The following is a 26864-nucleotide window of genomic DNA, read 5'->3' as shown; positions in this document are numbered from 1 at the left end:
GTCCAGACAGGTCCTGAATATCTCCAGAGAAGGTCTTGAATACCTCAAGCCCCCTTGGACAGCCTGTTCCAGGGCTCTGTCACCCTTACTGTGAAGGTATACCACCTTGCTGGTGGGTTTGTGGTGATTTTAGCCTCTCACTGCAGGGGACTGCTGTTCTTATAAAAACTTGTCCTTTAGGTTTAGACAGTTGTGGTACTTATTTGGGAACTGAAAGGACTCGTTAGCAGTCCCTCCTCACTTCTGATTCTGTTCTATAAATTAGCCACTGGAAATTTCTTTCAGTACCTTCAGATTCTTTCATTATCTAGCACAAAAGGTCATGTCATATAATAACAAGTGCTTTAAGACCTGCTAAGATAAAGACATCCTGAACTCATAAATGTACTACATCTATTTTCACAATGTCTATGGGAACATTGGATATCATTTGGTTTAGAGGGCTGCCTGTTGCTCACCAGATGTACTCCTTCTCTATTATTTATCTAGTGACTGTGTTTTGGTGGTACCTTCATAGAGGACCTCACAAAATAAAAAGCCATTCTTAAGAAAAAAATCCCAAATCCTATCTGTGCTTTGACCTATGATAATATTTTGTACCAATTGTACAAAAGCAACACCAGCATCTATCCTCTCGTGATGACTCTGTATGAAGTTGGGATCAGATGCAAAAAAAATGTCTGTTGAATTCTCTAATGCCTTCAGGAACCTGCAATCGTATTTTCCAGTAAATATGCATGGTAAAGACAAATACTTCCCATTTACAAACAACGAATTCAAAACACAAAATATGCTTCAGTGGTAACCGAAGCCTTCCTAAATTTAATCTGCTCAAATAAAGCAAAGACCTTTACAGTCTTTCATAAAAAAAACCCCATTTCTCTGAAGGTTTTACAAATGCACTGCTGTGATCTGTTTGTGTGTGTTGTGGGGGACAGCCTACAAAACCAGTTCGTGTAAGAACCTGTGCTGGGAAGTATTCTTAAACTCTAAGTACATTGTGTGACCCATCAGTAAATAAATTTAAATGAAATATCCTCTGCTTAAAGCCAAGAGGAGAGAATACAAACCATTATCGGGGATCAGTCTGAACACAAATTTAGTTTCTGTTTCTTGCTGACTTTCTACTTGGTCTGAAATTCATCTCCATGCTTCAGCATTCTGAATATTCCTTTCCTGCGGCATGCCCAGGTTACGGGTGCGTGCTGCAGGGCGCACGCAGCCGCCCCTTCTGGGAACAGCTTGGGAATATACTACCTGGAGGAAGCACGAGCATTTGTGAAATTTTGAAGACAGCAGGATGAGAGATGAGCTGATAAATCCGAGACTGTGGCTGCTAAAACAAGCTGTGGAACAGCAGAGAGCAAGGATTACTGCAGTTGCTGATGGAGTGCTGCAGAACCTCTGGGCCCGCGTGATTTCCAGTAACAGAAAAGAAACCCAGGTGTGTCTCCACATGGGGATGTCTTTGCTTGTTTGTTTGTTTGTTTTTAAAGTAGCTTTAAAATAACAGTTTTGAAAACAACAGGTTTTCTAAATGTGGTTATACAATGTATTTGTCTGGTTTGCCTATTCCAAATCCCTTCTGCTGATAATATGCATCCTCAGCTCCACACCCTGGGTTCTGGCCTCTGTGATATGCATTATTTTGATGGCACAGTGCTGGGTGCTGGACTGTAATTTCTCATGCAGCCAGGATCAGATCCATCAGTTCATCTGAAGGTTAGGACCAAGACCTTAGAGGTGGATGGGGAGCTAATAGACATACTGATGTTCCAGCTGTGTTTTCAAAGGCTTAAACCAGCAAGAAAAGGGTCAGGGACATCCATGTTATTTTCACCTTTTGCCTCAGATGACATGATTTGCAGTAATCTCATTCAGATAGGACAAGGGATTGGCTTCCCTCTGGTGAGGTCCTCGTGCTCCAGAGAGCTGTAATGAGTTTGTAACAAGATCTAGGTAAGGAAGACTTTTTACTGATTACTAAGACAAATCTCAGAGCTGTACTGAGCAAAGGGTAAATCTTTCCACCATTCCTCATCGCTTGCATATCTCAAGATACTTACAGTATCCTCTCAGTATAACATACAAAGAATTCAGTAGGACAAAGATGTCCTAAATGCATCTTAATAGATTTTCCTTCCATTTTATATCAGAAACCTCTGTGATTAGTCAGCCACTAGCAATGATTAATGACTAGAAATATGGCTAATGGGCAATATATGCTTCCAAATCAGTATCAGGAAAGGCTGTGTAATCTTGGAAGTATTGGGCTGTGTAACTGCCTCTGTGCAATGCAAGAAACAAGTATTTTCAAATACATATATGGAATGGAAATGAAGATGAGAGACAGTTAAAAACAGGAAAATATTTACCTTGGAGTGTAGTCCTAAACTGAGATTTTATGGTTGTTTCCACTTCTGTCTTTTGTGATACCTCTAGCACATTTTTATAGATTGCATATATGCGTGTGTGTGTGTGTGTATGTATGTAAGTGCTCAAGAAAGAAATGTTTTATTTTGGTTTGCTTAGAAGCATCAGTTTTTCTGTGTTGACTATTAACATAGACAATATGTATCTTACATATATTATTACAGTAACTGTGGCAAAATAATAAAAACCCCCAACTAAACCCCAAACAACTCCAAAGACTTCTTTCATACGTTATTTACAGCTCTTCTCAAAAGGTGTGGCGATGAATAAACCGTTTACTTACGCAAGCATACGCTCTGCAGGATTTCAGATACAAAAGAATTAGAAGGTCAATGAATTACAGTGTGGTTATTGCATCCCTGTATGACAGCAATGCTCATTACTGTTTGCCATGTTCTGTCCCTCTTAATTATAGCATCAAATCACATGTACATTCTGGAGCAGTTCAATTATAAAAGGTTGCTTCCATCAGTTTGATTGGTTCATTAATTACTGGCCTTGACTTTTGATTCAAAACAGCATTCTTTCATCAAGATAAATCTGCATATTATGTTAAAAATAATGTACCGTAATTTTAAACAAAAAATATATTCTAAATATTTAATAGGGGAGCTTGTACCAAACTTAGGTTTGATGGAATTACAATCTCTTGTGCCATAAATCTGATTTTTCACAGGTGACCACTGGCAAATTTCTGAATCATTTAGTTACTGAATCCCCTTCTATCCTTAAAAGACTCAAAAAAAAATTGCTGTGAATTGAAATGACCCACCCATGGTTTTCAAATTATTTTAAAATGGGTCTTCTGGTGGTTCTGTGGCATTTTCTCCCGAAAACTTTTTGGCATACAAAGCTGCTGTATTGTATAAGCCCATGTGCTTCAAAGAGGTGGAAGAACTTTTGGTGGCAAGCCTAGAACAGTTCTCCTGCAGAAATGTTTAAGTCATGACTGTAGATACTGTGGTTCCTATCAAAGGCAGGGTAGGAAGGCAGGGCCTGTACCCTACCTTCCTTATTTTAAATACACACTTCAGCCGTTTGGATATTGCATTTACAAAGGCCCTTCCCCCATTTCTAGCATTTAGGAAATGTTTGTCTTTATTGGATCTAATGGAAAAAATCCTTCTATTTTTTTTAATCAGGTGGGAAAGGACAGACTGATCCTACTTTGCCGAGCTGCTCCCTTCAGGCATTCGCTCCCAGGCTGGCTTTCTGTCCATCTCTCTGTCAGAGGATGGCCGCTCCAGAGCTGGCATCCCCATGCCAGGTGACACCTTGCCACCACCACCTCAGACTTCCCCTGGCCTCGCTGCTTTTTGCGTCTCTCCGGATTCACCTGATCCTAAAAGGAAAAAAACAATAACAATAATACCTCCCCCCCCCCCCACACACACACTTCAAGTTTAGGCATATCATTATCTTTTCAGAATTTGGCCTAAACCCATCTCAGCCCACGCTCGTTCCTCTCACGCTGTCGTGAGACGATTTCAGTCAGAAACAGGCAGTCGTGACGGCAGCCCGACTAGCGGCTGGACACCGCCAGCCCCCGCTGCCGCGAAGCTCCGCAATCGCCCCCGCCGAGGGGACCCGCCCCTCGGGGGCGCCCCGCCGGCGAGGGCCGCCCACCGCCGCGCCTCAGCGGGGAGGGGAGGGGAGAGCGGCGGCGGTCGAGGCGGCCGGGCTGGGAACCCCCTGAAGCTGGCGGCGCTGCGGGGGGGTTGGGACGGGCTCGGAGAAGCAAAAGGGAAGCGCTGTGTGTGGGACGCGGCGGCCGCCCGGCCCCGCTCCCTCTCCGTCCCGGCGCGCCTGTGTGTGTGTGACAGTCCTCTCCGTCGTGAGGGCGCCCGGTGACTTCGCCGCTCTCCCCGCTGGGATTTCGCGGGTCGCTGCTCTCCCCGCCACCCGCCGGGAGTCCGCGGGGGGCGCGGGGGGCTCTCCTCGCCATGGCCTTCACCTTCGCCGCCTTCTGCTACATGCTGTCGCTGGTCCTCTGCGCCGCCCTCATCTTCTTTGCCATCTGGCATGTGAGTACCCCAGCCTCCCCGCCGGCACCTCCGCCGCCCACGGAGGACGTGAAAAACGGCTCCAGCCCCGGGGTGGGGGGGAACACCGTGGGATCGCGCAGGGGTCGTGCTGTGAGGGGAGAGGGGCGGCAGGACGGGCTGGGGCCGGGGATGGGCAACCCCGCACCCGGAGAGCCGCGGCGAAGCCGCCTCTCCCGGCGTGCGCCGCCAGCGTCCCGCCGCGGGAGCGGCCGCGTCCCGCACTTCCCCCGCCCGTCCGTCCCGCACTTCCCCCGCCCGTCTGCCCCGCACCGCTTGCGGTGGCAGGACGGACGACGGACCGCGCCGTGAGAGCTCTGCGTGGGTTGCCGTGCTAACTGAGCTCTCACAAGCGCAAAGACCAATGGCAGTGCTCTCGTAGTGGCTTGTTAAAGGATGCCCGGCCATGCGCGTTTCTGCGGGGTGCCGGCACCCTGAGGGCTGCCCCAGCCGTGTGCGTGTGGAGACCTCCCGGGGCTTTGGCGGTACGAAAAGCTGCTCATGACTCCAGCAAGGGGTTTTCTAGCCCATGGGATCTCCGAGGTACGAACAGCTGTGTTTCTTGCCCGAGAAACAGAGAGCTGTGAAGGAGAAGCTTCCACGTACCTCATGAAGCAGGTTGACTTTCCTATGTTAATAACTTTTAAAAAGCGGATTTGAGTGTGAAACTTCCTCATCCTTCTAACAGATGAAAAGGATGTTGGAGTTGTACCTTCCTTGATTTCTCTGGGAAGCAGTGGTGGCCCACACCTTACTGCACACTGGTTGGCCAGGGCAGGCGTCAGCGTGTACCTTAGGTGCTTCTTGGTAGGGACATTATTCTTACCCATAATTTGCAGTTCTTCTAAACAGCTGCATAGTTTGGCATTGCTTCTGTGCTGTGTGTGCTGCACAAATGACTGCATGCCATGAACAGGATGGAGCAGGGTTAGTTGAAAAATAGAGCAAATCTCACAACTGTGTCTACAGATACTGGATGGAGTAAGATTAAAAAAGAACCACCCCTGATTAACAAGCAAGGGCAATACTGAATTTGTTTTCACTGATAAGAGATTAAAACTGCTATCTTAGTTGTTTGTGTGTTAGAAGTATGAAACGGATCGTTCTGTTGTGGGAATTGCTTGAATTCAAATTATTTTGAACTCTTAATGGTTCAGTTGTAAGTTTTTATTAGTAATGGAGCCACAAATGTGTGATGGCCACGCCAAGTACAGTAGTGATGTCAAGTACTGCAAGGCCAAGAAGGGTTTCTAGCAGCCAGCTACTGCACTCCTGGTCTCTGAATAAAGGAGTAGTAAAATTTAGATGCTTACTCATATTTTCTTCCCTCTTCTCCTGCAAACCTTTAGGTCCCCAAAAGTCCCCTACAGCTTCTTCAAAGGGTTTAGAGTTAAGAGTCTACAACTTTGAATCTCTTGATACAAATTAAGCAATTATTTCCCTCATTACTACCACAATTCTAATGCCTTTTACATATATATATATATATTAAGTCTATATATATTTTAAGTCTGTTGTCATGTGTTTGTGTTTTTTTCTGGGCTGAAGCTGTTGTCTGAAGACACACTCTAGCGAATGAGCAAAATTATTCTTTCATAAGTCAGCACAGTTTCTGCAAGTTTACTCTTAGTGAACCATTTTTCAACTCATGTAAACTCATGGAGAGCAATCCACTGTTTGTAGAGGTCCGTAAGAGGCAACAAGGAAAGGAGACCTTTTCTCAATAGGCCCATGTTTATGGTGCATGTTTCTTACATCTATTGGAAATTTTTTGATTAATTGAAATTGAAAATGGCTGCAAATACTGTTCTATTTAAAGAATTGGTACTACCTTTTCTCATAAATAGATAATAATTCTATTAAAGTACATGGTTTTGAAGGTCATAAGAGTAACAGATTTAACACCCTGCCAGAATAAACTTTTAAGCATACCCGTTACTCAGATACACAAAAAACAAGGACTTTTATTAACCTTTCTGTATCAACTGTTACAATCTCTTTTCTTATTTCTTTAAAATGTAGTCTAACATGACTCAAGTCATAGGAGTTTCTTTTATCTTAAACATCTCACTGTGAAAACCTTCCCAAGAACTCCCACTCCTTCCCTATTACCTGATTTTTTTCACTGTAATGTATTTGTAAAGGACAGTAGATTTATTTTAAATAGGTTCTCCTAAGGGTAGTGGAGAAAATGCAAAATAACTGTATTTTCCTGTTAAAATGCTTTTTAAAAAAAAACCCAAACATTTGTTACTAAGAATAAGTTGTTGATTAATCTGAGAGTCCCATCACTTTGAAAGGTTTCTGAGGCTCTGAAGACTGAATGAAAACTTACATTTGGTAGATCATTTTAAAGGGCAAGAAAAACTGTAGCATTTGGACTTTATCTTAGTCTAACCTGAAGCTGGCTGAGGATTGGGCAGTTACCTGGAATGAATTAACAGCAGATCAAATAAAATCTTGTTTTCTGCCTGCAGAGAAGTCAGATGAATTATGATTTTCATTAATATGGATGGAATAGGTTCAATTAAAAAGTGAAACCAAAAAAAAGGGGGTAAAAATGAAGATTTTTTTTTATTTTTGGAAACTGCTTTTCTTATACCTTTCCTCTAACAAGGTAAAGGGTCACTGTACATTCCTGTGCTCAGTACTTTGGAGGCAGATAGAATGAAGCTGGACAGAATGTTTTAAAGGTATTGTAAATAAAATACAGATGCTGTTTGAAACATCTGGAAAATGTAGTGAATTTATTCTCCTACCTCTAAGTGATCTTCTCTATAGGTTGCCTGTGGTGTCTGTCTTGATAAAAAAACAAATTAGATCTTACCAGAAACATTTGTTAATACTATGCTCAAGATTTATCTTAATGTATTATTTCTGGATTTTTAGTCATCAAAGAAAAGCAAAGGTCTGAAAAATAGAATTCTCCATCTACTACATAGAACCAATACCAGTCGCTGTGGTATGGGACTTCTTGAAGCATTTAGGTTGTTCAAGGACCACGGTACCTCTATCTGTAATGACACAGTGCTAGAAATGTCATGTAGAAGTGGATGTTTTCATGCCACTGTTGTGGAAAAGTACTAGAGAATTCAGTAGAGAATGGTGACCTTTCTGCTTGGTTTCTTCTAACCAGCCTCTGGAATTTAATAAAACCTTACATTCCCATTATAGAATTATATAAGCTGCTACAATCAAATCTTGGTGTTCAGAGTAAACTTTAATGTAACGCTATGATTCAGTCCTTGCAAAGTTTAGGAAAGCTTTTCCATCTGAGGCCTAAAACCTTTCCCTGAGTTTGAATTTACATAATTATGTATTTTGTTAAAGTTGGGTGTATTTGAAGCCATATTAGCCAAATGTACCTATCAGCTGAAGTGGTCTGTCTTCAGATTGAGTTACTGAGAGTCAGAGGGTTGCGGGGACTTGGATGAGTGAATATTTTGTACAGAGAAAAAGTAATACATGGAGATACCTCTGCACAGTTGGTTTGGGTGTATGCTGCGTGTGACCTGTAGAAGTGCAGGTACAATAGTGCTCTCTTCGCTGTCCTAGCTCAGGTCTCATTTAAATGTGTTTTGTCCGTGGTGCCCTCGTGTCTGGAATAATGCAGCTGAGCACGTTTGGGGGAAATTGCGTGATATAACTAACAGCAGATTTGGTCTCCTAACTACATAATTTTATATCCTCATCTGATGATGCTGTAAAATCAAGAACAGAGTATAGGGTTGTCTTACTAATGATCACAGACACTTTGTTTTGCCGTCCTCAGCTCTTACTCATCTTCCTTATAAAGAATAAAAGCTCTAAAACTCATTTTACTAATGAGTTTTACTTCATTCCTAAACTACCTTGAATGAAGATTTAGCTCCCTGTTAACATTTATCTGAGCTATGTCTGAGCTCCCAGCAGTGTTTGACATACCATATTCATTTCTAGCATAGCTCCGCTGCGCTGTTTTTGCAGTGAAGTTGACCAAACTGTGATTTATCATCACTTAAAATATGACATGTTTGTGTGAAGTCCCACAGCACTATTATTCTCTTCAAATACATTGGGTTTGGGTAACCTGAGTCCTTCTATTCTTTAGTAATTTAAGGTGAAATAATCTGCTTTGAGACTTGTTATTTTAAGGAAGGCTTTAAGAAAAGAGCTTTTCAAAGTGTTCCTTTTTATAATACCACAGTAAAACAATTCATAAATACCAAGAACATTACTGTTTAAAAAAAATAAGTGTAATGGGCTATTTTTGAGCTCATAGCAGCGTATCTTTGAATTTGTGTGACTTCTTCGTAACCGGTAGTCCTTAAGGATTGCCAGAAAGTATTAGGAGTATCATGCCCATGTAAAAATTAATGGTGTCTGCCTGAGAAGTCGTATCAAACGTGACAGGGCTTGGGAGTGTTCCGATACAACTGTGAATTCAAATGAATCTGGGAAGAGCTCTCTGGCATGACAAAGGTTGTGCGCGCTGAAATCGGTGACAGTTACTTGAACCAAGCGTAAGAAGAATAAAACAGCAGAGCATGGAAGTTCTTTTGTTTTATGCTTCCCCCTACCCTTGTTTTTCTTTTGAAGCATGAAGATGATATTAATCCTGATAAAGTACTTTAATATGACTTTGGCTTGACTTAGCAGTTAGCCGTTCACAGGTATACTTAAAAACAGTGGGAGGCAATGATTGAACAGAGTAATTTAGTTTAAGATTGACTTTTAGTTTTAAATTAAAGTACTCCTTTTTTTCAAACACCAGGGAGAGGAGACCTTGGAATCTCTATTCTGTGCTTTTTCTGCTATTGACTTTGTGCATTACATTTAGCAGACAGTTTGATTTATCTATGCCTTGTTTCCTCATTTGCTAAGTGTGGGTAATAGAACTGACGTCCAAGTACTGCATGTCATTTTATTTAACATATGTCCTCAGAATGCCTTAGCTTTCTGTCAGAAGGTACTATGTATGTTTAAGATGTTGCCACTTTTGTTATTTGCTGCTGTATTTATTGTCCTGGTGATGTGGACTGTATTCAAATGGCAGCAGCTTAGGTGAAAAAAATTTCAAAAGCTCTTCAAGAGTCATTCATGTGGAATTTGGTCAGTATTTGGTGTCTGACTCACCTAGGCTTCCTCATAAAATTCCTACCTGAGACCAGTGAAGTGATCCATGAGCTCACTGGAACCTGTGCTTTGCTTCAGTAAAGGCTGCCAGTCATCTGAGTTTAACCTCTGTACAACGCGTCAGAGCCTTCTTTGAAAAGAAAGTAATTTCCTCACAGACATGTGGTCAAACTTGACTTTTCTTGTGGATATTGCAGTTCAGTTCTGTCCTCTCATGAGTCATTAATTCAGTTCTCTGACAGTATTTGATAATCATGTGATTAAAAATAAAATGAGATTAAGGTTTGATGAACAGGGGTACAAATGCTGTTGCTGCATGTTATACATATTTCTTGAAGATATTTTTCTTCTCTGAGTGGCTAAGCACATTGTCCCTGAAGGTTTCATAGTCATGACAGCTTAAGGAATGAGCCTGATATTTCCACTCTTTTTAAAGACAGAGCACAACCAGAGTGGTCTTGCTATAACATGGCTTGACAGTTCCCTTACAACTTTTCTTTCAGAAGTTTGTCATATTAATGCTGACAGACAGATATTAGGCTGGGCAGCACAGGCTGTGGAGAAAACTATATATATACTGGGAAAATAAGCGTATTTCAGTTTATTACATTGTCATGCTTAAATAATAATTAAAAAAATTGTGTAAGTCTTAGGGCTCTACCACAGATTCAAATGCTGTGGAAACATTAAATTGGATCTCTGTCTATGCTTGAACTGTCATCATGAGATTTATTTGGAAAAAGGTTTTAAATTGTGTGTAGTTGCCACTGGCTGTAATTCCAGATGCTTCACAAGTCACAGTGACTCCATTATCTGTGTAAAATAAATTAATCCATGGAGTCTCCTGCCTCCCACAAAAATGTGCAGAGAACTATTTAAACGCTTATTTGGTTGTCACATATCCGATTTTTTTTTGGGGGGGGGAATGTTCAGATTACTTGGAAAATCTACTTACTACAGGGATTTTATATCCAAATTGGTAAATAATATATTTCTAGTGCTTTTTTAAAAGCTGCCATGCTTGTTAATGAACAACACAATATAGCTGTCATATTTTATTAGACCATTGAGTACAACTCTCAGATTGAGTCTGAAGTATGAGGTTATAGTTTTTGGTATATATGTTGTACCACATACAGTAAATCACCCTTAAAAGATTTAATTAAAACCCTCAGACCCCTGGCTTAGTTGATTTCCCTCACGCCAACAGAAATATCCTTTTATCAACATATTTTTCAGAGACAGGAGGAAGCTTGGCACAGTATAAGAATCTTCTCCTTACTGATACTAGACCTCTCTTAGACTGTTCATCTTCCTCAGTGCCTGTGACATGCAGTTCATTTATAACCAGTATTGCTGCTGACAGCTGCAGTTGTCTCCACCAGGCAACGAAACTGGGTTTCACTTAAGCCATAAGCTGGGATACTGAGAAACTTACTCTTCTGGAGGTTGGTGGTTTGGAAAACACTTCCACTTTCTGTGAAAAAGATATGTGTCTCCCATATTAAATGGGTAAGAATGATTATGGTTTCCATTCTGGATGAATTAGTCACTTAAAGTCATGGGACAGAGTCGGCTGGTGAAGTAACAATGTCCAATACTATTTGATTTACTAGTTTAACTTCTTCCATTGTTTCACAGTTGGTAATTCCCAACAAAAAGAAGTCAAATTATGACCGTGATGCTGTGCAGAGAGCAAGATACTGTTCTATTGACAGAATGGTTCCTGTGTTTCCTGATAATAATTACAAGTTCAGAAAGATCCGGTTCCTGTTAAAAGAAATAATAAAAGGTTCATCAAATTATTTCAGTGGGAAGGGACCTAGGCAATCATCTAGCCAAATCTGTTCTTCAAGGTGGGCTTCATTTTAAAGTTAGACCTGGCTGCTCAGGGTTTTGTTCAGATGACTTACAAACTCTCCATGGGTGGAGAGTCTGCAGCCTCTCTGGGAACCTGTTCCAGTTCTTTACTCCTCTCACTGTGAACCTTTTTCTTACATATAGCTAGTTTCTCTGGGTGCAGCTTCCCAGTTTTGTCCCTTGTCCCCTTGGTGCATGCCTGTGAGAAAAGCATTGTTCTGATTTCTGTTTTACCCACTCCAAGAAGCCGAACTCAGTAATTATATCCTGTCATAGCCAAACCCACTTCCCTCAGTCTCTCCTTGTACATCATATGCTCCAAAATTCTTCTTTCCACCGAAATGGCCAGGTCCTCTTCTGCTGAGTAGCTTCCAGGCTGTAGTATTGCATGTGGGTAGTCTGTCCCAGGCGCAGGATTTTTACCTTGGTCTTGGTTGATCATCGTGAAGCTCTCACTGGCCCATTCCTCCAGCTTGTCAAGGTTGCTCTTAATGGCAGATATGCCCTCCAATATGTTAGCTGACCTTGCCAGTCTGGTCTCATCTGCAAACTTCCTTCATCTGTCTCATCTTCCAAGTCATTGATGAAGATGATAGAGAACATCCCTGTGGAAAAAGACTTGGGGGTATTGATGGGTGACAAGCTGGACACGAGCCAGCAGTCTGCACTTGCAGCCTAGAAGGCCAATCGCATCCTGGGGTCCATCAAAAGAAGAGTGGACAGCAAATCAAGAGAGGTGATTCTCTCCTACTCTCCTCTGGTGAGACCTCACCAGAGGTACAATACTGTGTCCAGCTCTGTAGCCCTCAACACAAGAAGCACATGGACCTGCTGGAGCAGGTCCAGAGGAGGGCCACAAGGATGATCAGAGGGGCTGGAGCACCTCTCCTACAGAGACAGGCTGAGGGAGTTGGGCTTGTTCAGTCTGGAGAGGACTCAGGAAAGACCATATAGCAGCCTTCCAGTACCTCAAGGGGACCTACAGAAAAGCTGGGGAAGGACTGTTTGTAATGGCAGGATAAGGCGCAATGGTTTTAAACTAGAGCAGGGTAGGTTTAGATTAGACATTAGGAAGAAGTTTTTCACTCTGAGGGTGGTGAAACACTGGGAACAGGTTGTTCAGAGAGGTGGTGGAGGTCCCATTGCTGGAGGCTTTGAAGATAGGGCTTGACGAAGCTCTGAGTGACCTGATATAGTTAAAGGTGCCCCTGCTTACTGCAGGGGGTTGGACTAGATGGCCTTTAAGGTCCCTTCCAACCTAACATACATTCTATGATTCTGTGACAAACAAGAATTATTCCAGTATTGATACCTGAGGAGCTCCACTCCTCACTCAGCATCAGTCAGGCTTCAAACCAGCGACCACTACCATTTCAGTCTGATGGTACAGCCAGTTTTTCACCTTGTAATCTGTCCATCCTGCACCCCCCACCCCCACCCCCACCCCCACCTTCAGTCTGAGTACAAAATTTTTCTGCTGGGACACAGCATCTTCCTCTCGTGTAGTGTTTCATTGTGTGCCCAGGGAAATTCACAGAAACATCAGTGCACCTTGTGAAAGCAGGACAAGAGTCTATATTTTTCTCTACTTCCCATGGAAAAAAGTATTACTATATAAAGCAAGGGTTTATTTTAGGAAAGTTATTGTGGAAAGTTACACTAGAACACACTGAAGAATCACAAAAACATTTTCAATGAAATTAGGCTTTCACAGCAGGATACTGGAGGAGTGTTGAACTTGCAGCTCCAGTTTTGAGAATGTGAGCACATGAAGTAGAACACAAAGGAGATGAAGAAGAACTGACCCCTAGAACACTGCTTGCAACTCCTGACCAGTGCAATAGGTCATGAAAAACCTTTGGCTTGGTTTTGAGTCCTTTTGTATTTCTGTGCTTTTGTGGGTTAGGTCATATTCTGCCTATCAGAGCCAGATTGAATTTTTATATATAAAACTGGAAGTCTAAGCTAAGCACATCACTGGAGTAACTGAAGTTTAAGGAAATCTACAGTGAAATGATGAGAATTAGTAAGTAACATCCCTTGCAGTTCTCTGATAATAGGCGCTGTGCAAGTGCCAGGCATTGTTGATACAAGTACCTATTTTTTTTTAATAGAATGACATTTGATTTTTGAATGCATTTAAATGCCAACCATCTTCATGCTGTGAGTCACTGTTTCAAGTGTTTGATTGTTTAGCCAGTCTTCTGTTGCATTATTAGTATTTTATTGCTTTATGAGTTCTGGCTAAATAGTGCACATTGTATTGCCATCTCGTACATTCAAAGAATGGGCATTTATAAGCCAGCATAAAGAAGGCACCACTGAGATCAATTTGGTTGTGTCTGTCTCAGAGTTGTTCTTCCCTCACTATTATATAAACACTGTTAGCGGATCCTTTAGAAAATCGATTTGCTGATTATTTAAGTGGCAGGCCTGTATGGAGCTATGCTGAAATGTATCCTTAACCTTAAACATGCTCCCATAATTAAACTAACGAGTTTCATAAGAACATAGATGAACAAATGAGGGTGCTTTTTGGACTGCTGTTTGGTTATTCACGGTCTGAAATCAGATGACAAGTTCAGACTTGCAGCATGTGTTCTGAGTTCAAATCGTGAACCTCCAGGTAAGGTGCTCTTCTGCTCTTTTGCTGTGAACTCCTCCTGTGTTTCCATGTACCAGTGTGCATCTTGTTGGTACGCATGGTTGAAGAGTTCTAAGAAGAAAAAAAAAAGGGGGAGGGCTGGTCACCACACTGGAAGGGGGAAACAGGCCAGTACGAAGGAGGAGTCCAGGGAGAGAGATAATGAAGGAAAGATCAAATGTGAGAAAGAAAAGACGTGTGCAAGTAAGAGACTAAAAAGAGGGAGGATTAAGAACACAGAATTCTTGTTTGGGAGAGAATTTTTTGAGAATAGAAGGCTTCCTGAATCCAGAAGGTATGGTTGTATTTAGGTGGTGGACAATTTTGGACAGCCTGTGTAATGAGTGTTCTGTGTGGGTATGGTGTAATATGTGACATGCTTGAACAGATTTTTTTTAGCAACAGAACTCAGCTGCCCTTATGTGTTTCCTGGGCTTTGGTGAATGTGCATAAATTGATGCTGGTAGGAACTGAGAATAAGAGAGAGGGGAAAGTAGCAGCAGGAGCATGAAGGCTGGCAGGAAGAGAACTCAGCCTAAGGAGCATGTGGGGGAAAGGAAGGTAATACTTCACTGTATCAGTGAAACAAAATTAAAAATGTCAAAATAATAATGTTTCGATATGTAGGAATCTTTGAAAACTCAGGAATAGAATAAATTTTAGTGTGATAAGAGTGGAAAGTTGCTGAGCAGCAGCACTAGCCAAATGGCCAATCTCTCATCAATGACTGTAATCCTACTGATACTGAAAAAAAAAATCTTCTCTTTTCATCTCATTCTCTTACCTCTTCCTTTGGAGCAACTATTTTTTCTGTCTATTCTGGTACATTTCCCCAACTGTTTACTACCCGTTCCCTGAAATTATTTTGCAGAAGCATCCTGTTTATTCCTAGCTTTGGGATTAACAGCTCTGTGTGGTTAACTAATAGAAAAAGTGATTCAATTCTTATTAAGAATAATTTATGAAGCTGGAGTTTTGTGGCTTTAATGTGTCTGTGTCTTTTTCCTCCCATATCCCCCATGCTGTAGGATTGATGAGAAAGACAAAGGCAAGTAGAAACATTGTATGGGAGTGTATTGCATTTAAGGTGTGGTAAATGATTTGTAATTTCAAGGAAAACAGGGAGAGAAGAATACACCCTCTCACATCTATGGGTGGACAGTTACATTGCCTCCAGCCAGAATTAACCTCCTGTTAGTCCAATGAGATCAGGCTACCACCTTTCTCCTACCTTCCACATCTGGCCAGCCTTTTGTACTAGGTCTTTAATCAACTCAAGTCTAGCCTGCCCCCAGTTTGGTGTGGAAGAGTAATAGAACCGTGGAATGGTTTGGGTTGGAGGGGACCTTAAAGATCATGTAGTTCCAACCTGTCTGCCGTGGGCAGCAACACCCTCCGCTAGACCAGGTTTTCAAAACCCAATCCAACCTGGCCTTGAACACTGCCAGGGAGGGGGCAGCCACAGCTTCTCCAGACAGTCTGTTCCAGTGCCTCACCACTCTCATAGAGAAGAATGTCTTCTTTATATCCAACCTGAATCTCCACTTCTTCACCTTAAGGCCATTACCCCTTGCCTTTGTAACAGTTCTTCTCCATATTTCTTGTTGGCTTCCTTTGGGCACTGGTAGGCTGCTGTAAGGTCCCCCTGGAGCCTTCTCTTCTCCAGGCTGAATAAGCCCAAGTCTTTCAACCTGTCTTCACAGGAGAGGACCAGAGCTTGTGAACATGAGGCAGCTCCTGTCTGTCTGTATAGGACTCATCTGCTCGATGTTCCTGGTCGGGTGGCCTATAGCAGACCCCCCGCTATAGGGTCCCCTGTCCCTGCCTTCACTTTAATCCTGACCCATAAGCTTTCATTTGGCAGCTCCGTGCACTCATGACATAGAGGACAACACCCCCTCCTCATCTTCCCTAGCGAAGAATTTGGCCTACGCAGTCAGAACATGTACAAATCTGTAGCAATGTAACTGATGTAGAGGTAGTGAGAAATAACATTTAGTTGTTTCATTTCTTATTGTGCTTTCTTAGTTGGTATGGAACTTAGTATTAAGAGAAGCAAGGGCAAAGCAGGGCTTTCTCTTGTGCTGAAAGCAGAGTTCCCCAGCCTCTCCTGGACATAGATAGAAAAGAATGGTGTTTTCGTCTCACCTTGGTTGGTCAAGAGGTCTGAAAACCAATTCATCTACGCTAGTTGTTATCTGAATCACACCCACAAATCTGAGATCAACATCTCATCTCCAAGCTGCAGAATTTGGATCCACCCCCCCTCCCATAGTTTGCTCTTGGCCCATTGAAGAGATGAGGGCTAGGGATGAAGCTTTGGCCTAACTTTAAACACTTGCTTCTTCAATTTATCTGCAGATATGGTCTTTCTTTGCATCTTTTTCAGGACAGAAGAGAAAGCTGGTGTAAGAGTCTATATGACCTTTGGTAGGATATCCTTTCTTACCTTGCTGCATGCCCAGCCCTGACTGGGAGTCTACACTGGGACAGATTGTTTGCTTTTCAAGACAGATCAAGTCAGTACCTAACAAACAACTGACAGCATTCCTGATATGATGTGTCAATTTGTTTTCATTGGTGCTCTGTGAGTAGCTGAAATTCAGGTTTTGGTGCTGAACTGAAGGTATCAGAAGTGGTTAGATACCGAAATACTTAAAGCTTTTGATCTTGTTATCTAAATAGAAAAACCTGTTTGGTTTAGAAAGAATCCACATCAAATATTCCATTGCATGTAGGAGGAGGAGACCATATGTAGGGCGGAATATTGGTGGCGTGCGTGTTTCGGAAGTACAAGGAGTGTGATTTATACTTGGTTCCCTTTGCTGCAGAGAGTCAACCTGTATTTCCCACAGGCGCATAGATTTTGAGTCTTTTGGGCTGGTGGGAAAGCTCAAATCCTCTGTAATATTTTATTGGTAAAAGAAGAGGAGCATGCATACAACTGCTTGGGAGTGCCAACTTCTTATCTGCTGCCTTTGATTCAGACCCTGACTTTAGCATCACTGATGACCTGTAGAGTCTCCAGAGACAGGCATCCTGTTAGGAGAATCACAGAATCACAGAATCACAGAATCTTAGGGGCTGGAAGGGACCTCAAGAGATCATCGGGTCCAACCCCCCTGCCAAAGCAGGCTCCCTATCTCACATTACACAGATAGGCATCCAGACGAGACTTTAATATCTCCAGAGAAGGAGACTCAACCACCTCCCTGGGCAGCCTATTCCACTGCTCCGTCACCCTTACTGTGAAAAAGTTCTTCCGCATGTTGGTGCGGAACTTCCTATGCTCCAGCTTACAGCCATTGCCCCTAGTCCTGTCCCCACAGACCACTGAAAACGGGCTGGCCAATTCCCCCTGCAAGGAGGGAATGGTCTCACATTATACAGAATTCTTATATACAACAATAAGAGTAGGTCTCTTGCATCTCTGATCCCTTCAGTAAAATGTATGTTTATGCACAGTAGCATGATACCAGCAGTGGAACCGACATTGTTATCCATGTTAAAAACAAACAAACAAACAAACAAACAAAGAAGAGTAGCCTGATGGTTAAGGTTCTCTTGTGAAGTGACTTGTAAGTTGACTGAGGCAGAAGAATTGTTTCTACCACGCTGAATTTAATTAAACTCAAGTAATACATCTCCATGTACATGAAAGTTTCTTTTTTGTTCAAACAATGTGGTGGATTCCTCAGTTTGGTTGCTAATTGAAAATGTGACTTTTTTTCCTTAATATTGCTAACAACTGTTTGTGTCCCTTTAAAAAAAAAAAAGTTGAGGGGTGTATTTGATTCGCAGAATACTGCTGCTTTCTGACCTGTCTCCCTGTACTGAATGCAGTAGTGCAAGGTTTAAAGAACCCCGAAGAACTGTGACAACAGAAATGATAAAATCCTTTGGGGCAGGAGAGAAGTGTGGCAGTCTGGACTTACCTTAAAAAATCGTCCTCTGCTTGAGGTCTGTTTTGAAATGTGTTCTAGCTGCAGGGAGTAGAACTATTAGCCTATTTAGAATCAGGCTCTGTACAGCTGTATTAGCATCATCCCTCCTGCAGAGCATGCTTGTCTTCCTTCTCTTAATGAACCACGGTTTATATGTGCACAGCTGATTTTTGCCTGGCTGGATTTCAGCTGGCTGGGCTCAAAGACAGCGAGTGGGTATAAATAAAGTTGTGGTAGAAGCACAGGTTAATCTCCGGACTCTACATTTGGGGAATAGGTGGAACATTTGTGCCCGTTCTGAAGGAGGAGATTGACATTTCTCAGTTTCAGGATACCTGGGAGACGTGTTTCAGTGTCTGTGGTGAGTGAGTGAAATGTGTGTCCAGAATCCTGTTGCTAGCCAGTAAAGCTGTTCTCCTTGCAGTTCAATAAGATGATTTTAAAAAGCCCCTTTCAGAGCAGTTGTAGAAATCTGTCAATAGATGTTTGTCAAATCGTCCTTCTGTGAACACCATGTCCGCAACAGTTTTTCAGCTGCTGAGGGATTTTTAGAGGTTTTGTCAAAACTAATAACAAGTGAATTTTTTACATTCAGAAATCAGATTGCTTTTTCCAATTGTTGTCTGCAGTGTTGCAATTATGACTAAGTCATGGAGATAGTGACTTTCCATCCAAAGCCCTCCAAGTTCAGTGTGGTGTGCTTGGATCCCTGCAGATAAATTTCTGTCTTTTTCACAACATGGATGGGGTTTTTCCTTCTTGCACTAATAGGTGGGCTGTTTCAAGTGACTGCTGAATAATTATGATTATTACTGCACCTTTCTTCAGACTTGGAAATCCAGTTGAGCCTAGCTGAAGCAATAATTCTGCTTTTGCCCATATGTATAGGGTTTTTTGGGGGGTTGTTCATTTATATAGCTTTTATTTATGCAGGGGAACACAGTGCCTATACTGGCCAGTATGTTTGCACATATGTGCTCTCAGCAAGGGAGCCTTCCTCTATGGATGTTCATCAGTATTTCATTAGAGTAGTATATTTATGTCTCTACATACCCATAGATAGGTAGGAAAGCCTTTTGAGTCATGTTTGCAGAATGGAGATTATGCATTTTTAATTTTGCGTATTGGAGTTTCTATTGGAAAAGACTTAGGATCTGGCTTCAATACTTGAGGAATGACAATAAGATTTTTCATCACTGTTAGGTTAGCTTAAGCTTCCAGTTAGAGCCTAAAAAGTTTAAATCATGTTGGCCTAAATGTAACATCCTTTTACAGACAAAAGAACTTCAATAAAAATATGAAGACTAGGGGCTCTGGTCTGTGTTTGTGCAGTTCTGGATGGAGCTGCAAGAGCTTTGTTTGCATTAGCAATGTGTTTGGATTTCTGTGTAGAGTTGTTTAGTAGTGGCAGCATATGAGATTCAAGTTAAGTAGAGCAAGGAAATGCCATACAATTGTTAGTGTGAAATCTGACAAATAGAACAATTTTCTACCCTTGAGTGATTTAAAACCATTTGCAATCTTAATCCAAAAAGGCACTGCTTAAAGCAACGCTCTGCTTTCGAGATGAACAACAGTGCAGTAATCAGACAGAAATGCATAGTTTTACTTCTCACACGATTTTAGTCTACTGACAGTATTCTTTGTTTCCCCTAACATATTATATGGTGCAGCAATCTGGAGTCTTTGATTCCTCTGCCACCAATTCTGTAAATCGTTTAATTTCTCTGAGCTTCATTTTTCCCCTTGTATAAGAAAAGGAAATGGCATTTTCCTTGCATTTGTTAAAGGCCTTCATTGCCTTGAAGGGAGATTTATAACTGCAAGGCATTGTTAGTTACTATTGTTTACTTTTATTCAGATGTGGTGAATCATGAAGTGTAATATTCTGAAAAGTAAATGCTTTGGGGAGAAGTAAGAGAAGAAAGGAATACCTTTCTTCTCACATTCCTCTGCATTTTCTTTGGCTGTAGTGTTAGGATTCTCATCAAAAAAATGTTTCAGATAGACCAGTCTGAGAAGCTGCTGAGCTACATGAGCAGGCATGATGAAAATCAAGATTTGAGCCTTTTAAAATAGATATTTAAAAAGGGATATAGACAGTAATAAAATATGGCAAAAAGGATAATATTCTTTGGCTTTTGAGGCAGGTTGCCAATCCATTCATGCAATTTTGAATAATCTTTTTAAGCAAGTCCTATTTGTCACTCTCTAACAAAGGAGAGAAGAGCTCTTCATACTAACAGATAGGAAGGAGACGTGATTTCCACTAGAATTATACTTGACAGTGTAAAGATTAGGCCAAATCATTTTGCTTTATGTCCTGTCCTTGCTTCATTGATCATGTAACTGCAACTTCCAGAGGGATTTAAGCTTCACTTTAAATATAATTAAGATGCAAATGTGCCCCAATATGGCAACTCAAAATACCAGGCAGGTTTGTAGCTGAGTACATGTGGAGAAAGGCAGGGAACTAGGTCATAAGAGACAACATTGAGACATTGACTGATACACCCATCTGGCTAATGGGGAAGTGCTGTACCATTGTGAGAGCATTTACTGGGCTGCAGAGATAAGCAGTTAAAACCAGTCCAATAAAGGGGTGAGGGGAGAAACATTGTTAAGGGTAGGCAAGGATTAAAGGTTTATTCTTTGATACCAACATGCAAGGTGGAGTTGCATATTTCACCTGTTAGGTTAATATATCCCTCTAAAATGACAACATTAGTAATATTTAAGCTGAATGATCGTTTTTGTCTTTCTGACATTATCTAATACCTTTTCAGGGCATGTACTTGCATGTATTCTGCAGTAGTCTGCCTGCTGCAAAAAGACAGAGGTAATTCGTCGATTGTGTGTGTTATTGGAAGCTAAAACTGCTCCCTGAAAGCTTGTGATGTGAACCAGTTAGGTGATATTTAACTCTGTTAATAAGTTCCTTATCTGAAGTACAAACCCACACAAATACCCACACAAATACTGTAGGTATTCATCTTAAAGGATTTGCTAACTCCATTCTCCTGAATATGAACAGCTATCTAAAGAATAAGATTTTAGTAAATCTTTGGGTTATCTTTTCCAATCAGGGATATTAAAGTCTGTGAATAGCAGTGGTTATATCTGCCAGTATAAAGCTCTTCCCAATTTCTAGATGATGCACTAATTTGGAAACTCCTGACTACTGAGACAGATTTACACATGCCATATATAAGTTCCTGCAAGGTGGCTTTGATGCAGTAGTGGAAAGCAGAGCTGTGTCAGGCCTCTGCTCCGATGGTTCCTCATCAAACAGAAGCTGTTAAGGTACAGTCATAGGAATGGTGTGCAAGCAGCTTTTCTTACCACTTTGGCCACATCTTGACTCTCTGGGTAATTTCCCTGCTTTCTCTATCATCTTCACAGGAAATTCCTTGTCAGGGACACCTCTTCCCTTGGGATATGGCAGCAGACACAGAGTTAATTTTGGACTAGGTACCTGCTTAGATGATCCAGGGGAGAGTGTGAGAGCTGAGCCCACTGGTTGGATAGCCAGGTGAATCCTGAAACTGGAACACATTTCACCCTTTTTTATTTCTCTGCCACTCATTATTGTGCTAATACATTATTTGTGGCCCTTTTGTCATGTTCATCAGTATTGTCCTTCTCCCTACTATTAGAAGTGAGTGGTTGGTAATGCAGGGATAATTTGATGCATATAACTTACGTATAAAGGCTCTTAAAGACATTGGGCAAGAAAAAGGATTTGAGTTTTTCATAAAAGAGATTGATTAGATCTAGTTTCTATCTTCAGGATAAGAAGTCTCCAGACACCCAAGAGTTAATCCACTCATTTGAGGAGAAAATGAAGTAGAGATATAGAGCCAGGATCACTTAGCTCTGTTATTAATTCATATACGAGGCCTGTAATGCACAAGATTTGTGTGTGTATGTGTGGGTTTGTATGAATGTCAATTAGCATGAGCTGGGATGGAGTTGCTGCTGAATTGAAGACAAATGGTTTTGGAGTCATGCCAATTTTGATGCAAGTTCCCGCAGAATAATACTTTCTCATTTTACTAAGTAGCTGTTGTAATGAAGCCGCCTTGGCAGTGGTATACAGGGCTTATGTTATCTCTGAACAAATTTAAAAGTTAGGAGAAGGCTCCCAACTTTCACAGCAGGTTTGTGCTGTGTTCCAAATGGAGCAGTGAAAAGGGAAATCACATGCCTCCTCCCTGTTTTTAAAATAAGCTTGGTGTTTTTACCACTTGGATCTTCTGATGTGGTGTCTGCAGAAATTGGGGGCTGAAGCTGTCAGCTCAGGAAGTCTCTTCCAGTTCTCTTTTCTGGATTCTGTTTTGACAATTAAGTGACTAATTAATAGCACTGGCATTACTGTTTCATTTTAGGACAAACAAGAGACTTTGATCTAGAAAGGGAGATAAAACATTTAAATCTCCACTAAGCAGTGTGTTTTCTTTAAAATAAATGCCGTTAAATTATTTAATTTAATCCTGTTTTCCTAAAACCAAAATGAATTCCAAAGGAAAAGAATGGGGTTGGAAGCAAATTTTGCTCTTTGTTTCAAATATGGTAATTCTTTCAGAATTAGTTTACTGGAAATCCTGAAAATATTTGTTGTTCTGACTTTGAGAAAACAGGTATTTTTGAAAGCTTGGGTATGTACACCCCTAATCCTCCTCTTACTGAAAATGAGGATCTGATTGCTTGTGCTAGTTAACAAAATGCTAATGTGCAGGATCGTTGGTAACTACTCTTTCTGGATGAAATAGGAGGTTAAAATAGACCTACAACATTTCCTTGAAAGTTTGTGGGGTTTTTTTTTCGTCTTCCATGTCTTGGTCAAACTGTAGCTTAAGTTTTACTTTCTGCTGCCTTAAATTCTCCAGTCCTGCAGTTTCAATACATGTTCCTTCATTTCCTTCTCTCAGCTGTTTACATAGTACTGGTAACAGTAGTTATGGAGCAACTGTATGCCCCCCAAGTCCCTGAGCATGTAAATATTAGTGAATCTGTACTATAACATGTTTTGGATCCCTGGTAAATTGAAATTGTTTTCAGAAGAATTGTCACTTTATTGAAGATAGTTTTACACCCAAAAATGTAAGTCACTGGGGGCATAACTAAGAACAGCTTTGTGAACTTGTAATATTGCACAGCTCCAGAGTTTCAAAGTCAATATACTTCAGTATCTGGCTTGCTGAAATGGTGAGTTTACCGAAGTCGTTATTGTAACAATGGTGGATAATTTCATACTCTTTCAGTGGGTCATAGATTGAACTTGGGAACATGAACGTGAAGGAACTCTAAGGCTTGTCACAAAACTTCTGTGAGCTTTGTTAAGCACAGATCCAATACTGGGAACTGACCACTAAATGTTAAGAATATGAGGGAGGAGCACCGTAGATGCTCATCTTACTAAGTAAGTACGAGATAAGAAAGTAAAAATTCCCTCGTTAGGAAATGAAAAGCAGATACGCTGATCTGGAGATTTTCTGAAGGATGTGGAAGTTAACCCCACGACTTAGAACAAAGATTGTTTTTCAGCTTCCTGCCAGCATATATGCTGATGCTGTGCAGCATCAGCCTCTGTGTTTCACCTGTTCATTACCGAGACTGCATCCTTTCCATGAAGTTAATTTTCTATTTAAGTGATTTATAGAATGTTTATATAGGGCATATGCACACACTCTCGATGTTTTGCAGCACTGTACCTCCATGGTTTTATTTGATGCCTTTTTTTTTGAGGGGCTGCAGTTAGAGTGAAACAGTAGGCTGTGTTTTTTGCAGTAGAAGTTCTGTCTTTTCTGCTTTCTCAGGCTGTGAAAACTGTGCTGTGCTGTGCAGCTCAGTGGCAATCAAGATGTTATAGGAAAACATTGATTTATTACAATACAGTATGAAATGAGAGCTAAACACCATTTCCTCCAAGCAGCAAGCTCTTGGTTTCAGGGTCTTAAAAACCCCAGCCCATCAGATGTTTAGTAATGTTTAATAAAAATAAATAATGGACAATACACTCAAGCACTGGCATGTAAAAAAAGATATTTCCTGTCATAACACAACCTGTTCTCCATCCTTTTCCTTTGCTTATGAACCAAAGTGGGCCAAATTGCTCTCTGGTGTGTAGTTCAGTATCATATAACAGGATTTGGTAGTATCATAGGCAGATTTTTCTTCCCAGTGATTTGGTTTCAATTTTTTCTCCTAGCCTAATGTCAGCACTTTATGGTCTTCTTAAAAGAAGATTGTCAGGTTGATTCAGCCCTGGGTTCAGTCATCTGTGATGTTGTGAGTGCTGAATTAAAAAAAAAGTAGTCCTGGTGAGGGAGTGGAAAAAAAGTACTTAAAAAGTACTTCAAAAGCAGCTTAAATCTCACATCTGCATTACTGGATGTGTCATATATGGTCTCTGGGCCATATCAGAGACTATAACATTAATAAAATTACTTTACAGTTAACATCTCTCATGATTGGGTATTATAAGAGTATTGAAAGTATTGTGACCAGCAGCCACTTTGGCTCATAGGAATGTTGGAATCGGAGATCACAGTGGAGGTGTTGACTCAGAGGAACCCGTATGGAGAGGGAAAGGTTTTCTTTGCTGTGTTTATGTTGGTTGGTAGCATGAACCAAATCAGTTCAACCAGAAGAGGGAAGAGGAACAACCATCTTGAATAAATGTTCATCAACCACCCAGCTAAATTGCTTGATCAGATTCATTTCATATCATGATAAGAACTGAGCAGCAAAAATTGTTCTCTCAGCCTGTCGCTTTGTTGATGTCACTGATCTCTGCATCTCCCTATGGGTTCCCCTTATTCCATCGTGTCATGACCATGACTTATCTTCCATTCCAGGTGCTTTGGAATTCATAGCAGCCTGACTGTCTTTTGTACATTTTGTCTGTTGCTGCTTCTTCTCAACAAAGTCTGACAAAGTAACTCACCCAGCTTGCATTAGCATGGTTCAAACACTGTAAATCTTCAACACTGTCTCCCAAACATGGTAAATATGTCGGTACAGCAGTTGTTGAGTAGGCACGACGTTTAGGAGCACCGCATCCTCCTAAACCTGTTCACCTTCTGTCCGTGTGCTGATTTGCAGGCGGCCAGTGAACTGCCAGTATGAGTGCTGTGAAAGCTGTGTCTCAGGGTGGAGAGTGGACAAATTGTTTAAATAAACCATTAAAGACAGTTTCTTCGAGATGGGATTGTGGTGCATTGACAGAGTGGTGGCAAGGAAACATATGTTAAGTGTGACTGTTCTGTTCTGTGGTTAGTGTGGTTGTCATCAAGTTCTGCTTTACCTTAACTTTTCTAAGATGCCAATAAGAAATAATATCCAACTTCTTTGCAGTCGCTGAATTCACACCCACACCAACTCCACTGCCATCCTAAAGTATCACATTCTCAATTAAAATACATTTCTGGAAGCGCTCAGTGGTTTTTTTTTTAAAAAAAATATTTCCCCCCCAAAATGAGAGATCATAATTTATTCCTACCATTAATAGGTAAAATGTTGAGTTCGATGGGTGCATAAGCATAGGAAGAAAACAAAATTCAGGTTCAATCTTATGTGAATACTTCATTATTCAAAGAGGTTGTTGTCTGGAGAGATGAGCACAGAGAGTACGGGTAATGAAAACAAATTTTATAAATATCATTGCTATTGTAGCTGTACTGAAACATACGTTGTCATCACAATCTCATCTGTTCAGTATGTGTTTAAACTGGGGCAAACTCCTTGCTGACTTACACTTGGAGCTATGAGTTTTGCAGATGGTGTGAATCACCAGAGAATGCAACCAGTATTTTTATAAACCTTTAGTTTTATTAGGGGGATAACACCTACAAGTATACTTCTGTCAACAGAAAAAAAAGCAGGGCCAGGGCAGTGACAGAACAAACTTCCTGCATTGTTTTGTCATATGGAATCACAAGGAAAATTCCCCAAGTCAGAAGGGAGTTCAATACCCATTGCCTGTTCAATCCCTAGACTCCTCCTGTAGTCATGATAAAAATTACCACTAAGCATGATGCTTTTTCTTTCTGATACAGCTGTGTGAGTAAAGATGTATTTTTTTTTCCTTTTCTTGGGGTTCCTAAACAGGTATCAAATGGTCCTTCCCTTTCTATGAATCTGGGTGCAATATTAATTTTTAATAATGGAAATAAATTTCTCTTCTGTGTAAGATCAATCCCTGACACATATTTCCAAAATGCTGTCCTCTTTGCTATCAGGTTAGCTTTGTGATTAGAGGTTAGTAATTTTTCTTTGGAACGGTCTGTTTATTGCAGAGATGGGGGTCACTGACGTCCACGAGTATGTATGTTTTGTAGTCTTAATTGCCACCCTGGATCAAATTAGATTGGATAAGTAGAAGATAATGGACAGTTTATAAAATACATTCATTTACAAAGGTGAAATTATGGCAATTCATATGGTGAAGTGCCCTGACTGGGATCTATTACATTGTTTGCCTCTAAATGATCTCCTCTGTCAAGATACTGATAAGTGTGGCAATTTCTGAGGTGAAACAGACCTTGAGCATACCCAGATGCTGTTGGGGAGTGTTCAGTAGTTCTGATGGGCTGATGCATGGGAAACAGGTAGCTGTACTGCATCCAGCTGAAGTGTAAACAGAAGATTGTTCCTCTGGAATTTGGCCAGAACACTGCACCTCCTGTGAAAGCATTGTGAAATACTTAATGGAGGCAAGTAGTTATTTGGTTTTCCTAGAGAAAAATGGCAACTCTGCCCTTACAGTGCCCTAGGGCATTAAACTGCTACACAGGGCTAGTTCTAATTGAAAGAGGAAGATGT

The 26864-nt window shown here is 41.1% G+C and overlaps 1 protein-coding gene across 2 annotated transcripts in view; it reads left to right on the top strand.

Moving 5' to 3' along the window:
- Window positions 1-4376: 4376 nt before the first annotated feature.
- The window catches only part of CNIH3 (cornichon family AMPA receptor auxiliary protein 3), a gene marked incomplete at its 5' end in the record, with an annotated part of 49673 nt that continues 27185 nt past the window's right edge, over window positions 4377-26864 (top strand). For both annotated transcript variants that reach the window (XM_084262556.1, XM_084262555.1), the window contains one exon: window positions 4377-4457. In XM_084262556.1, the coding sequence (XP_084118682.1) occupies window positions 4377-4457 (81 nt within the window). The remainder of the gene's footprint in view (window positions 4458-26864) is intronic.

This window comes from Gallinula chloropus, assembly GCF_964237585.1.
Source record: "Gallinula chloropus genome assembly, chromosome: 3".
Classification (NCBI taxonomy): Eukaryota; Metazoa; Chordata; class Aves; order Gruiformes; family Rallidae; genus Gallinula; species Gallinula chloropus.
This window is presented reverse-complemented; position numbering and strand designations above follow the sequence as displayed.